Source organism: Phyllostomus hastatus, unplaced genomic scaffold, assembly GCF_019186645.2.
Source record: "Phyllostomus hastatus isolate PE091 unplaced genomic scaffold, TTU_PhHast_1.1 phas_scaffold_182, whole genome shotgun sequence".
Classification (NCBI taxonomy): domain Eukaryota; kingdom Metazoa; phylum Chordata; class Mammalia; order Chiroptera; family Phyllostomidae; genus Phyllostomus; species Phyllostomus hastatus.
The window spans coordinates 5390430-5405912 of NW_025334013.1; the positions used below are offsets into that span (position 1 = coordinate 5390430).

The following is a 15483-nucleotide window of genomic DNA, read 5'->3' on the forward strand; positions in this document are numbered from 1 at the left end:
GCTGCCTTGTGAGCCACCTCAAAACTCAGTGGCTTAAACAAGCACGTTTTTGCTCGGGCATCTGTGATTGCCTAACGTGGGTCCACTCCAGGCTGCGGGGCGACTCTGACTGTGCCGGCTTGGGCTGGGATCAGCAGGGTTTAGCTAAAGATTGGGAGTAAGTCCGCTCCACATGTCCCCTCACTGTCTTTGGACGGGATGCTCCAGGCCATCTTCCTCTCACCACAAGTGTCAGAAGAGCAAGAGCACCAAGCCAAACCGTGGCAGCACAAGGAAGGCTCTCCAAGAGTCACGTCCATGAGCAGTCCCTTCACCAAATTGTTTCATGGCCGGGCCCAAAACAGTGGGACAATATAGCGTATCCCACCCCAAGGGCGGGAGGTGTGAATAGATATTTGTTGATTCACACTCAAATGTATCAAAGCAGCTAGGATCAAGGTGTTTTCCACTCAGATGGAAACAAAATCAAGGATGGAGTCTATTGCTTCCCTTGTCCCGAGCCACCTTGCTTTGGCTCCCGAACAAGAGCTTCAATTTCCCCAGAGCCTTTAACACGGAGGAGATGTGAAACTAGTGTGAGGCTGCCGGCCTGGAATCCCATGGCTCACTCACAGAGCGGTGTGGGGTCCTCGGCCTGGAGTGTTCACTGGGCCAAGCCTGTCTGTGGGCACAGTACATGGCTGATTCGGAGGCGATCAGAAGCGCATGCTGTGACCATTCATTGCTAGTTTTAAGAAACAAATCGATCCCTTTTTGCACTTATTTCTGAGTAACCACGAGAGGAGTATCCTCCTGTCAGGGCCGGCTCCAGCTCACCTGGAAATGCTCCCTCTTCCGCCCGTCTCCAGGGCTACCTGCTCATTCTCAGTGTTTCCCAAATGGAAAGGCATAGTAGGTGCTCAGTTTATTTGGATGGGTCTGGCACACTGCTGTGTACTCTCACCAGTTTTTAGACATAATTTGTCATTATTTTTTTAATCATGTATTATTTGAGGGGGAAAATCTGTTTGTTTCCCCCAAAGTCCTAACTTCTTATCTCCTGTTCTTGGGCTCAGCTTTAACTGGGGCTCATCCTTCTCTTCCCTTCATGCTGTCAGGCGGGCGTTCACAGCCACAACCCTGGGTCTTTAATAAGAAGCTAGTCTTGCTGTGGACATCAATACCTTTGGTGGGGTGGGAGGCTGAGGGGAGAGTTCATGTAATTTGGGAGCAGCCCTGTGGGGAGTAAAAGTGAACTATTTTTAGCTGAATTCAAGTGGAGGCAATTCACTTAAAGAATCCAAAGGCTTCGGCAATATCTCAGATTGACTTTAATGAGTACTTAGACTGAAATAGCTACAGGCTCCGGGAGGTAGACTAACCTATTGAGGACCTCTCCTGGAAGATAAAAAGACACTTTTATAGCTGGCATCATGGAGCGCCGGCCTCTTTTCATGCCCTTAGCTCAGCGCTCAGCATGGCAGCATTTCTGCTCATCTTACTAATTGGTGGCTAAATACAGACAGGGAAAAAAAAAAGCGGACACTTATTTCACCAATAAGTAGAAAAGCTTTCTTAGGAAACAGCAGAAGACAGCTCACAGGGAACAGGAGGGAGTCCTTAAGAAAGCATATTGGTGACGCTTGTGACTTTTCAAAGCGACTTGGAGCAGGCAATTTCCACTTAATTTCTTTTCAGAGTGGGTAAGAGACATGCTAAAGGGGCTCAAGGGTCTGGAAAGATAAAGGAGCCGGTTTTAATTCGCCTTCCATTTCTGCGGCTTAGGACGCCCTGCCGAGGCAGACTACAGCATGAACGTGCAGGTTCCCACACACCCCGTGACATTCTTTCATGAGAAGATCTTGGGCTGTAATACCTTTTCAGCACAACTTACATCATTAGGAGAAAAAACGTAACAGAAAAAGTAATTATCTCGCCTCCAAGAAAGGAAAAGACGGGAGTAACAGAATTGTGGGCTTTCTCCCATATTATTTTTATTGTATGATCTTTATTTCCCATTATTTCGAATATCTAGAATATGAACACAAGCTTTCTTTAGTCAAACCAAACATAGTGCCTCCATTTTACTTAGTATTTTTAAGTGTATATTTTAAGATTTTAAATAATTTTAATACAGTGGTAGGAGTCAGCTTTTATACAGTTCCTTACACTGTAGCTTCAAAGTAATTTATACAGTTAATACCATTCCTTACAACACACCTTCATGGACACTTGGGAGGGGACTTGACAAAATGGGGTAGAATTAAGAGTGGCACAGAAAGAGCTGAAAGTGGAAGGATGGGGTTGGGGACACGCTGTCACAAAATCTGGCACTTGCCACTTCGACGTGAAGGCATTGGAGAAACGCAGGCGCAAGGACTTTCGACACTCCGACCAGGTCGCAGATCCCTCAGGAGTGCAGCCTCCCCAACACCTGCAGGAAAGGAGCAGCCGCACCCCTGAAGACGGGGGGCACCGAGAAACCCGGACAAACAGATGTTGCTCAGTTCTCCTCGGTTTACATTGGCTTGCCTTTGTCTTACGGCATCTTCCCATGACTTTCCACTCTCCGTTCAAGCTACCATACAAACACTCCAGTTTAACTGTTTCCCTGGGTCTTCATTTCGTCGTGTCATGTACCATTTATATGAAATAAATGTGTATGCTTTTCTCTTATTAATCTGTGCTTTGTTACAGGAACCTCAGCCAAGAACACAGGAGGGAGAGGAAAGATATTTTCCCTACCCCAAAGTAGTATTCCAACTTCCCATTTAATATTCCCCAAAACAACTTAATAACACAAATATTTTAATGAGATACACATAGTTCACAAGATCGGTTAAAAGATGAGATAAAATTATAGTTGAAAGAGATCACTTAGACCAAATTGTATAGATCAGGATTATCTCCAAGCATAATGTTCCTTATAATATATAGATATACATCCAAAATGTTTCCAAGAACCCAGCTAACTATGACAGAGTAACAGATATCTTTTTTTATTAAGTCTATTTAAAACACAATTTTATCTTTGTAAGATAAACCTCTGGTGATGCAGCTAAGTGTCGAAACTTCTATTAATTATATAAACACTTGAGAATCATAGGAAAAAAAAAAGGGATTCCATCCAATATCTGTTTTAGAAAGTTTAACAAAAAAGCCAAGTAATGTCCCCGGCCTGTATCAGCACTCGGTAAATGTCTGATGAAAGAATGGCATGATCAGAAGAGGTAGCAGACAGAAAGGCTCCCTGCTCCCACACTGTCATTACAATTTTTCCAAAACATGTTTTCTTTTCAAGAGATAACCCCCACCAGGGAAAAGCACATTTAGAGTTTTCACACCGAAAGGGCCTTGTGTACCCGATTTTGTCCAGTGCTCTGACTGTAACACAGTCACCCTGGCACAGCCAGCCCCCACTCCGGCACGAGTAGCACTGCGGGAGGTCATCAGCGCCTGGGGGCGTGATGGGCACCTGGTCCGGCCGGAGTCCCGCGAGAGGCACGCACAGGAGGGAGCGCGTGCTCACACCTCTCATCCCCCCTCCGAGCCCTCGGTTTCCTGTCTAAGACTGCGAAGTGGATTAGGTAGGTGTGCGTGAGCTCCTTTTTGTGGACTCTTCTCACAATATTTTCATGCAGAGGAAAAAACTACCCACACTTCTTTTTTGTGTGTGTGCTTGTTTTGTTTTGCAAGAGTTTTGCTTAAAGGCCGTGACAGAAACATGGTCCCTCACGGGCCACTTGGCCTTCCGGCGGGGTGGAAAGAAGCGCCGCCAGCCTGAAGCTCCGGGGCTGCGAGTCCACCTGTTTGCTTCAAATGTGCAGACGCCCCTCTCGTGAATGAATAGGAAACAAAATACTGAAATAAATGAGCATATGCTCAGCATATAAATCAAATCTAAGATAGTTTACCAAGACCTGGAATAAACTTGATGTGCAGAAAATCGGAGATGCTAACACAGTTATCTTTTTTTTTTTAATGAAGTAGTAGAAGCACCACATTTTCTAAGGTCATGATCAAATCAGGGTTAAGGCAATCAGTTATAATAATCTAATCCAGGCCAAATATCTGCTTTTGCCTAAATGACCGACCTCTTTGATTATCACTGAGGATAACTGTTTCATTTTTCCAGTAGGCTCGGCTCATGAGCATTGGAGGAGTAACTGCAGGCCTAAATGAACCAAGTTCACACACGAGTCAAAAAAACATCAATCTCCTCTTACAGGAAAGAACACCCCCATGTAATGCGACAATTGAGCAGTAACAACAAAAAAAGTACCCCACCTACTAAGACATTTTGGTACAAACAGACATAATTAAGATCATTTAAGCTCTTAATCCATGTATTGAAATTATGACTATGACACAGCATCAGAGGTTCTTGTCGGAAGGCCTCAGAAATTCGAGGTCACAGCTGCCGGAGGCGGGGGCAGAGGGTCCGTGGCTGTTGCATAACCTTACAAAGAACCCTTCCCAGCCTACCTTCCTCTCTTCTAACTCAAAATTGGTGGCTCTCCTCGACCTCCTTTATAGAAAATGCTTTCTTACTAGTTATTTTTAATTGTAGTCCTCTGTCTGAGGCTGTAGGGAATGTGCCTGTCTCAGAAGCATTAGGAAGCTTCCAACGGACGGACGCTAACCTCTCCACTCTCCCGGTCCCCTGCCTGCACAGGCAGGACTCTGTCGTGAACTCCTGAGAACACTGCTGACCCCTTGTGTCCGAGGCCCTTTCAGCACTGGAGTCTTTCCGCTTGGCTGTGAGGGTGAACAGGGAGAAGGGTTTCAAAGAGAGTGAGTTAGGATGCCAAAAGGCCATATTCTAGGGGAATATCTAGCAGGGCCACATTTTTAACCTGTGTTTTTGCGACTCAATGAAAATATTAAATGCTAGTTAACCCAGTTTCTAAATCTTTTAATTCTAGGGCCAGACAGACTGGAAGCAATTATAGCTCGTTCAATGGGTCTGTGGGAATGCTGACAGTTTTAATTTACATATTAATGCTGGAAAACATTTTCAGAGGCAAAGGAGCATTCTTCGGTCTAATAATGGATAGAATAAGGGGAAAAATGGACAGGAAAGTGGCTCAAAAGCTCTAGGCAAAATGGTCTGGGTTTATTTTTTTCTGTAATAATTTCAAACTATCCATTATTCACTGTAAGAAGATACCACGGCAACAGTGGGTCTGCAGTCTTTTCTTTTGCTGAAGATGGCTGTTCTTGGGCTGAGTGTCTTCAATGAAAAGCCCAGCAATCCCAGTTAACAATCCATCTGTCCAAACTCCAACTCCTTCCTGGGAACAACTCATTCTGTTTCTTGGTTTCTTCCTCTGCCGCCCACCTAGAATACTTATCCTACCACTCACAGAATAAAACAAACACTGAAGCAAGAATTGTTCTAGATCATTAGATTTCATTAAACAGCCCAGTTGGACACTTGCTCATTGGAACTTACTTCTGCTTCAACTCCAAGTCTTGGGGGAAAAAATTGCAAGAATTCTTTTCATTAAAATATTAGCTTGACCCAAGGATGTAAAAAGTTAGCTGCCTCAGCATTAGTTATTGCAGTCTGAGAGACCTCCCAAGAGGTCTAAAAAATTAGAAGATTAAATATAGCAAAATGTGAACAGGAAACACAGTTTGCAGGTCATTTACTAACTATAGCTGTATAGAATTTTCAAATTATTTTTCTGAATTAAATACCAAATTTACAAACAATATACATCATATGGCCCTTGAAAAAACTTTTAAATGGTGGATTAACTCCATTGCAAAATTTCTTTCTGTTCTAAGGAAGAGAGGGGAATGCAGAGTAATCCTATGTGGGGTCCTATTATCCCCACTGAACAGAAGAGAAAAATGAGGCTCAAAAAGATGAAGTAACCTATCAAAGGTCACGTTGCCACGATTGGCAGCGTCTTGGTAGACACTGCAAACCTGACCTCTTTTAAAGGAAGGTTAATTTAAATTGAGTACTAGTCATTACTTACTAAATGAATGCGTTAATGTGGTTAATGACAATATTCACTGATGTTGGTCTTACAGAAAGTTTAAGGAAAACTAAAATGAAGGACTCCAGATTCATCGAGGCCCCTTTCGAATACAAAATATTCCTAATTTTCCTCATCCTATTCCTGGAGGGGAAGGGGAAAGCTTGCTATGGCTTAACACAGTAACAACAACACAGCAATTCCATTCCTAGGTACATATCCTAAAAAACTGAAAACAGGTATTTAACCGAATACTTACACACAAATGTTTACGGCAGCACTATACACAATAGCCAAACAGTGGAAAAAACCAACTGTTCATCGAGGGGTAAGTGGGAAAACACAATACGGGACCCACGCCAGGGAGTGTTCTCACCCGGTAAAGGGAATGAAGCACTGACACGTGCTGCGGTACGGACGAGCCCGGGAAATACCAGGCTAACGGGAAGGCGGGCACAAAAGGCCACTCGCTGCACGGCTCTACTGACACGGAATGTCCGGCCTCGGCAGGTCCAGAGAGGAGGCGCGCCGGCGGTGGCTGCAGGGCTGGGAGGGAGCAGGGCGACTGCCCCACGGGAGGCGACCTTGCCGGTGCGGGGCCGGCGAGGCCGAGGCTGGGCGACCGGGCAGTGGCGGTGCCTGCACAACACCGCGGACAAAGCACTGCTGCCACGGAACGGCACGCTTTGAAGCGGTTCATTGCACGTTATGCGGATTTCACCTCGGTTACAGCAAAAATGCAGAATGATGATTGGCCGTAAAGCCCTAGATGAAGAGCAGGGAATTTGCTTTCTCTTGGTTTGTCACAATTTCAATGAGTTTTGGACCATCCTAAACCAATATATTAAAAAATTGCCCATTAGAATTTCCAAATAAGGCATTCATGTAGCTGAGTTCCCCAATTTGTACAGCTGAGAGAGCACCTGGTTGAGTTTACAGTATACATGAAGTTTTAAAAATGTCTTTAATTTGTATCAAGTGAAAAGAAAAAGCATACTGAGAAACACATGAAAGACTATGAAGCAGCCAGCGCCCAGGAAAGAGGCTAACATGTATGTGTTCGGGGAAATCTGCATATCTTAGCTTACAGAGAGATGTAAACACTCAGGAGAGAAACGTGCTTTTCCTCAGGGCTTATTTCGTGTTCCTCCACAAAACTGACTGGTAAACAGTAATTCAGCACCCAGTGGGTTTCAGCAAAGAGGTCACACACAGGGAGGGCCTCTAGCTGCCACTTCCAATTGCTTCCCTGGTGAAACAACACAGGAGGTTAAGTTACTTCAGGAGACTCCCCACAGGGCTCCCATTGTTCCGAGCCCGAACCCAGAGAGACAATGGGCCCCATTCATCAGCAGCAGAGCGGATCGGCCGGGGAATGGTCCCTCAGGGACAACTTTCTGTTGGGACACTGAAGTTTTTATAAACATGGACTTGCACAAATACGTGTTAATTACTGTTAAAGAACAGCACAGAATAAAAAAAATAAAATTCAATGGACACTAAACTGAGAATTTGAACGCCCAAGTCCTATTCCCAACTCTCTGATGTGACTTTAAGCAAGTCACTTGCTCCTTTTCAGCCTCAGTTTCCTGGTTTGTAAAATGAAAATGATTTCTAAGATCACTTAGGACTCTAAAATTCTATGAACACATATGAGATCTGTTAATGTTGCTACACTACTCACTCCAACAAATGGGGATACATTTTTGTGAGCAGAAAAGAATCACTAGTTTGCATCTTTCCATTTGCTATCAGCACCTAAAAACAAGGAGCCTTAATAAAAACAGTCAGAGAAACGATTTCCTATTCTCTCTCTTAAACAGACAGATCGTGATGAATACGGTCTAGTGACCCCTCCGTCCCACCAAGTCCAAGACCACTCCAGGAGACAGCCCTCCACAAAGCACAACGGTGAGGGGCATAAAGAGAAGCCACAGGTGTGTTTCCCTGTCACCTTTTCTTAGGTTACTAATGAACTTCAAGAATCTCTTGATTTCTTTGCAATGACTCCAAATTCCCAGAAGAAAAATGCCATTTACAACAAGAATGTGATCACTGTCCCAAGCTTCCACACCATGTCATTTTTTTGTTTTTTCAACCTCAAAACTTGCCAAAGCAAGAACTTTGTCTCCAGAGCCTAAGGAGAAAGACACATAAACGAAAAGGTCACTTCAAATGCATTCACAGTTCTGGGTAAAGAAGCAAAAACCTATCACACACACGTTGAAACAGACCATGAAACTGGCTCCTACTGCTGGTGCACTGCCTGAGCTCCCCCGCTGCCGTCCCAGTGTCCTCCCCCGCACGACCACTCAGCTGCAAGGGCCATCTGCTGGTTACAAACGCTTGCTCTAGCTTCAGGTATGGGACAGATCATGTAAAAGTTTAGTTTATTTTTATATTTATATTTAGATGACAAATACTTTAGAAACATTAGGCCATATTAACTTAATTTTTAATTACAAAGTATTGAGATATAAACTCAATAAAAGGGATTCATGAAGAATAGAATTCTGGTTTTACCTCTACACTCAAGAAAAGGCCCTCATGCTGTCTCACCCACGCTACTGTCCACCGGACAGTCGTTGGCGTCCACGCTTCAGAACACAAGGGCACTCACCAAGGTCCGTGGAGACTCTCTCGAACTGGCTGAGCACGGCACCGGCATTTGCTGCCAAGAAGGCCTCGTCGTCTGCAGTCAGCTGAACAAAACGAAACAGAGTCCAGTGGAGTGGGTTCCAATCTTCACGAGCGGTTCTGGGAACCGCCGTCAGGAGTGTCTCAGGACCACAAACTAGATCACAGGTCAAGAAGTTCTGCCCCAAATATTTACACTTTTTTCCTTCTCTTTCTTTTTAAAAAAGATTTTATTTATTTTTAAAGAGATGGGAAGGGAGAGAGAAAAGAGGGAGAGAAACATCGATTGGTTGCCTCTCGCACACCCCCAACTGAGGACCTGGCCTGCAACCCAGGCATGTGGCCTGACTGGGAATCAAACCAGCAACCTTTTGGTTCTCAGGCTGGCACTCAACCCACCAAGCCACACCACCCAGGGCTACACTTTTCTTTATGCCTAATACTATATTAAATTAAATTAAATGTAGGTACCTTCTCTCCAAGTTTCCTGAGAGCTGTTAGTATCTCTACTTTCTGCTGGGTGTGCAGGTCTCTTGCCAGCTTTCCCACCATGAGATCTCTATCCATCTAAAGTGGGTGAGCACAAAGCATGTGGTATTGCAGTTAAAAACATTCTATACATAAAACCCAGCTTCTCAGATCTACTTCTTTAAAAGAAAAAGATCCTCTAGCTGATTAGTATTATAAAGAACTACAGAAACACTTCAAGGCAAACACAACAGAAATGCTATTACATAGTTCTAATAAATCTTAATCATAACCACTGTCTTAGCTATAAACCCTACTCAGTAGAGTGCAGGAATCAGGAATCTGGCAATAGCTTCCTTGAGAGAGGAGCCACCCTCCAAGAACTCATTTCATCAAACTCAAGTGCGGTCCACCGGCTTGAAGAAGGTAACTGGTATCGGATCTCCTGGAACGGGGGTTAGATGTTACCTTTACCAACAGAAGCACTGACAGTATATATTGTGCACTGATACTATTCTGTGTGCTTTATATACATTCCACATTACACATAATATGTGCCCTACACGTATCACTTCATTTCATCCTCATAACCACCATAAGAGGTAGAAACAATCATTATCCTCTCTTTACAGGTGGGGAAATTGGGGCACAAGAGTTTGATCAAAATAACGTCTCCAAGATCACACCTCTCCACACGGAGCAGGAAGACAAGTCCAGCCGTCTGACCTGAGTCCGTGCCCTCAACCACTATCCTGCTGACTTCCCAGTGGTCCCAAGTAACTACCAATGCTGTGATTAATGTCAAGTCTATATCAGACTTCTTCAAGTGTCAGGTTTACAAAGACACTAGAAAGTCTTAGGTGAGAAAGGCCACACATGCATAAAGCAATGCTTCTAATGAACTCTGGATTGGGTTTCAACTCAGGGCTTCAGAAGTAAGTAATAAAATCTCACAGGTGGAGTTCGGTGGAAGTGGTCATTGGCAATTTAAACTACTGTCTGCTGTTCAACCCTTTAATATTCATTATAAACAATAATTGTTCAAAGGACTAATTTTGACCAATTTTTAAAAAAACAGACTATTTTTTAGAGCAGTTTTAGGTTCACCGGAAATTGAGTGAAAGGTACTGATACTCCCCACGCACAGCCTGCCCCCACTCAGGCACAGCCCCTCCGGTCCGGCCATCCCCCGCCAGCGTGGGTGGCGCACCTGGTGCTGTCGGTGAGCCTACACTGACCCATCCCAGTCACCGGGGTCTGCAGCTGACATGAGGGTTTCCTCATGGTGCTGTTCATTCTCAACTGACCCATTTTTAAACTCCAGAATAATATAATGAGCAAATTCTTGGGCTAAGAAAAAAATATATACAGAGCAACTGGATTAATTTAAAGAAAATTTACCTCTGCTAACCTTGTCCGAAGCTGACCTGGTTGTTTTTTTGCAAACAATCTGATGACCTCGGGAGTTTTGAAGGCCTGGCTGATAGCTGCCTGGATAGCCTGGAAGTACAAGAAGGTGAAAACTAACCAAAATATTCGGACGAATTGGATATTGCAATAACTGACTGATGGGTCTTCTTTGTCTATCAAATACTGTTGCAATTTTAGTTTCATTTGCTATTTCTGTGTGTGTCACTGGAGTCAAACACATACCTAAATAAAGATCTGGAAGCATATGCTGTTTTATCCACAAATAGACACTCATCTAGAAATTAAACCCCCCAAAAGGGTACATTTTCTATCTTATAAAACTTAACAAAAATAATAATAGTAATAATAATAACCACCTGTGTCACCAGTGTACATAAATTATGCTTACCAGTTGCATTCCACTTAGTTCATCTACCAAAGTCATATTTCCAGACATAATTTTCTTCAGTGAATCATTAAATTCACTTAGTTGCTCCAGAGTTTCCTTTTTGGTTTCTTCATACTCATCTGTGTCAAGTTCCTCTCTGAAGCACAGTGAACACAACACAGAAAAAGACAGGGTTCCAAGTGAAATACAGCAATGTTGGTAGTTGTACACTAAGATTTCAAACATTACATATATTTACACAAAATATCTTGGGGGGGAAAGGCTGAAATATCAAAATACTAATGATGGATATATTCAGATATTTAAAATGTGGGCATTTTTCTACAATATGATTACTTTGATAATTAAACATTTTTCTTTTATCAAAAGGAAGCGTCCCTAAACCACACAGGAACTTCCTTCTAAGCGGTCTATAAACCAATGGTAGACTCTTGGGCAAGACACTAAACATAGCCAAGCCCCAGCTCCTTTATCTGTAAACTGAAGATAGCGAGAGTGCCCTCCTTACCGGGTTGCTAGGAGCATTAAACGAAACATGGAAAGTGGTTGGCATGTGGTGGGTACTAGGTAAATAGCTGTTTTATCATTATAGTTAAAAGTAGGTAAAATTTTGTTCACCCTGAAATACAACAGCAGTGTAGTCCTTGCCATCTGAGTCGGAGGCTATTTGTACTCACCAGTCAAAGCGTGCATTAAACATTCACTACAAATAACAACAGCTACCAGTTATCAAGCACCTGCTCTGGGCCAAGCGTTTCGCTGGCACCTTCACCTGCAATGTTTACTAAGGCCAAACAGTCTGCGTCCTTTAAGTTAAGGCTGAAAACACACCAGAAGTTCACGTTGTACCTGCTCAGGTTGATACCGAGCAGGGCAATTTTTAAATACTGAAGACAAGGTAGGTGGTACAATTTCCACTTTACAGACAAGGAAACGGAAACTTAAGGGGGTTAAGTGTTCTGTCCAAGTTCACACTCACCCTGTAGTTAAATGGAAGACCTTCACAGCCCAGCCCGACAACCGACAGCCTGCACTGGGTTTATTTCCCCAGCAGACAAGGCACCGTGAGGAGCACTTCAGGGGAGACCGACACCACGGCTGGGCCTGGACCCTGGGAGTTCGCCATCTAGCTGCAGAGTGGTCACCTGACAGCGCAGCGGCGCGCAATTAGACTGTTACCTGCATTCCTCCAGATCCTGTAATTGCTGCATCAGTCTGTCCAACTGTTCTTCCAGATTCTGCTTCAATTTGCTCGTCTCTGTCTTTCCTCTGGAAGCCATTTTAATCTCTGAGTAGAACAATAAACCCGCATAGAGTATGTATTTGGTTATTTGAAATGATTCAACATACCAGGCAAATTTAACATAAGCTACACTCCTTCTGAGCTACAGGTGTGGGAAAGATAGCTGTGCAAAGAAAACCTCCATTTATATATAAAAGTTTAAACGCATGTAGTAATAACTCCGCACAAAACTGCCTGGCAGTCTCCCTAATTGAATTGAAGAATTAATTAGAAGTGTTCACTAGTGGTTTATCTTACTTCATACAAATTTGATGGATGAAAGTACAGATTTATAAAGAAACAGAACGGTGTGAATACAGATTCATTATAATATTCTTTTTCATTCTTAGCATGTTCCACGATGTAGAACACTCCCATATGATCTTGCCGGTCTTATGTGCATTTGCTAATGCCTGTGAGTGGGAACAACTTTTGATATGAATTGCTTCTTTGGAAATGTGTTCAAGTTTCTACTGGATTAGATTTCTCTCACTGATTTATATAACATGGATATGAAGACTTGGTAATTATGTTGCGAGTATTATCTCGCCTCCTGACTTTAAATTCTACTTAGGTAGTTTTTGTCGCAATAAATTATTTTTAATGGTCAAATCTATGTTCTCGTTAAGTATTCTTAGTCTGGGCCCCATGAAAGCATGGCACAACCACCTCAAGGTTTCAAAATATATATTTTGTATTCTAAAACTCTTATATTTTTCAAACATTTAGCTCTTTAAGCCCCTTTTTTTGTTAATGCTGTGAAGTAAGGGTCTTTCATTTTCTTTCAAGCAGACGGTAAACTGCCCAGCACTGTTTGCTCACCGGTATTCATTTATGCCACCTTCAGTGTGCTTGGTAGTAGGACTCAAGTTTGTTTTATGGATAATACTCTGACCCTGAGGCATCACCCTGCTATTCTAACTATTATTGCTTCAGAGCTGTTATTATACTGATAACTGTTCAGAAGTTACTTTTATTGCTGTGGGTTTTCCACCTAATAATTCTTGACTATTTGTGTGCGTTTTCTCTTCTAGCTGAATTTAAGAATCAGTTTGTCCAGTTTCCTTAAAAATTCAATTGAAATTTTGACGGGGATTACACTGAAATTAAAGACTAAAAAAGAGAAAACATGTATCCTTGAAATTTGAATCTTCCTATCAAGCAATATCTCTCCATTTATCTAGGCTTTCTTTTATGACTTTTAAAAAGAAAATAGTATTTGTTCACAAAGGCCTTAAACACTGGGGAGTCTTAGATTTTGTATATTTTGTTAATATTAGGAATAGGGTTTCGTTATTACAATTTCTGATTATTGTTGGTGTAGAGAAAAGCTACTGATTTTGGTGTTGATATTATATGTATTTACCTTAACATTTAAGTTTTTCTATTTATAAAAATTAAACTTACATTCCTTTCAGGAAACACACTATGGTTAGTGTTAGGTATAATCATTCATCAAAACCTCTACAATTGCCCTGACCAGCGCTGCTCAGTTGGTTGGGCATCGTCTCGCAAAGGGAAAGGTCACCGGTTTGATTCCCAGTCAGGGCACGTGCCTGGGTTGTTGGCCAGGTTTAAATCATCTACAATCATTAATAACGTATAAATGCATAATGAATGAGTATAGCCAGAAGTGTTAATTTATTATAGCTATTCTCCCTGTATAAGTTCTCCCAGAAATACACGTTTAAATTTTATTTTAAATCTGTTGAATTTTCCAGTAAAATTCAAGGCAAACCCAAGGTGAAACGGGAAGTGTCTTTCCAGGATTAATTTGCTATAGTTTAACCACACTGGACTCCTTATTTCACAATATGCCATGACCTTTCATCCCTCTCCTGGGAGCCTTCCTTCTTTCCACCTATCAAGCCTAGCTCTTTCCTTCTCCAGGGGCTAGCTCAAGTTTCACTTTCTCCATACTGTGTTCCTTGGCCTCCCTGCCCAATCCCTAGACTGTGAGTTATCTGAGAGCAAGGATTCTGCTTTCTCTTTATACACCAGCATTTAGCACAATGCTGGGCAGGTATAAAGTACTGGGTAAATAACCGGTAAATTAATAATAAGAAGAGACTGCTTCTTTCGCTGTGTTCCACATTTTATTCTCTACTTACCACTTATTTCTTCCTTGAATTATATGAGTTCATTATAGCACGTCCCCCGCCCCACCCCGCCCCGTGTCTTCCTCTCCAGACTGTAAACACTCTTAAAGCAGGAAATGAGTCTGATTCCATATTCGAAACCAGGTGAAGTGCATGAAGACACAACACATTTTAAGAAGGCGAAGCTACTCTAAACAAATTTCAGGGAGGATGGAGGCACTTAAAAAGCCTTAACCTGGCGCTGCATTGCGATTTATCCCAAAAGATGAGCTCGCTGGCACCACCTAGTATTCAATAAAAGCGGTGCATCTTCTTACGGAAACTGCAGAAACGGTTCTCGAAAACTGCCCCCTGGAGTGGCAACGACTCGTTCACGCTCACCTGTCTCTTACTGCTCTGAACGCTGCACAGTGCTGGCAGGTCTCAAACTGCGTAAACCTCTAATTCTTGAAGTTCCGGTGTCCTGCGTTCGAGAAAAGCAAAACTGTTCATCAGGACCACAAGGGCCCGAAAGTTCAAATCACCTCGGTGTGGAGGCGGATGGGAAAAGAAAACCCATTCACAAGGACTTTTTCTTTACTATGCACAAGCTTGGCCTAGAGCTGTCCAGATAACTTGCACTCGAGCAGCCAGCAACTGAAACACACACCCCTCTCTTTCTAGGAAGGCACCACGGGGGCGGAGAGTGGGGATGAAGGGGGCAGCCTTTCTGAGATTTTTTTTTCCAGCGAGGGCGAGGGTGTTACCCAAGAAAACCCCGCGCCCGGAACACGCCTTGGAGGGAAGCTGTCAAATCCAGATGGGCACCGAAAAGGTAAGGGCGGAGGGCACGCCTTCTCCCGTTTCCCGGCGGGAAGTGAGCAGCGTTCGGACCCCAACCATCCCCGCGGCTGTCAGGGAGCCGCTCCGGCCGCGGCCCCAAATCCTATCTCCGCCCGGCAGGCAACTTGAAGCTCCCGCACTCGGGTCGCGCGGCGGCCGAGCTCCGCTAGGCCTGGGTTGCCGCCAGAGGTCGCCGTGGACCCGCCGCCCCCCGAAACTTCTCCGGCCCTCTCCCACTAGAACCCGAACCACGTCCTCAGGATTCGGGGTTCCCTCCCAACCTCAGCCCGCTAATCCCCAGCGTTCCCAGGCAGGGGCCCCGCCTACCTGAGGGTCCCGGGCAGGCGGACGCGCGCAGAAGGAGCGCTTCCGTCGGACGCACGCACT

At 43.7% G+C, this 15483-nt stretch overlaps 1 protein-coding gene across 3 annotated transcripts; it reads right to left on the reverse strand.

Annotated features, from left to right (window-relative positions):
- Window positions 1–1940: 1940 nt before the first annotated feature.
- On the reverse strand, window positions 1941–15478 carry LZIC (leucine zipper and CTNNBIP1 domain containing). Of its 3 annotated transcripts, none has more exons than XM_045859938.1 (8): window positions 15424–15478; window positions 14656–14737; window positions 12073–12181; window positions 10894–11029; window positions 10476–10574; window positions 9078–9173; window positions 8590–8671; window positions 1941–2413 (listed from the first exon to the last, which is right to left on the reverse strand). In XM_045859938.1, exons 3-8 carry the CDS (start codon window positions 12171–12173, stop codon window positions 2298–2300), a joined length of 630 nt encoding a protein of 209 aa, XP_045715894.1. In that variant the 5' UTR covers window positions 12174–12181; window positions 14656–14737; window positions 15424–15478; the 3' UTR covers window positions 1941–2297. The 3 variants fall into 3 exon arrangements, with proteins under 3 accessions (XP_045715894.1, XP_045715896.1, XP_045715895.1); XM_045859940.1 differs by having other exon boundaries at window positions 1941–8106; XM_045859939.1 differs by lacking the exon at window positions 15424–15478 and adding an exon at window positions 15021–15313.
- Between the last annotated feature and the right edge of the window lie 5 nt (window positions 15479–15483).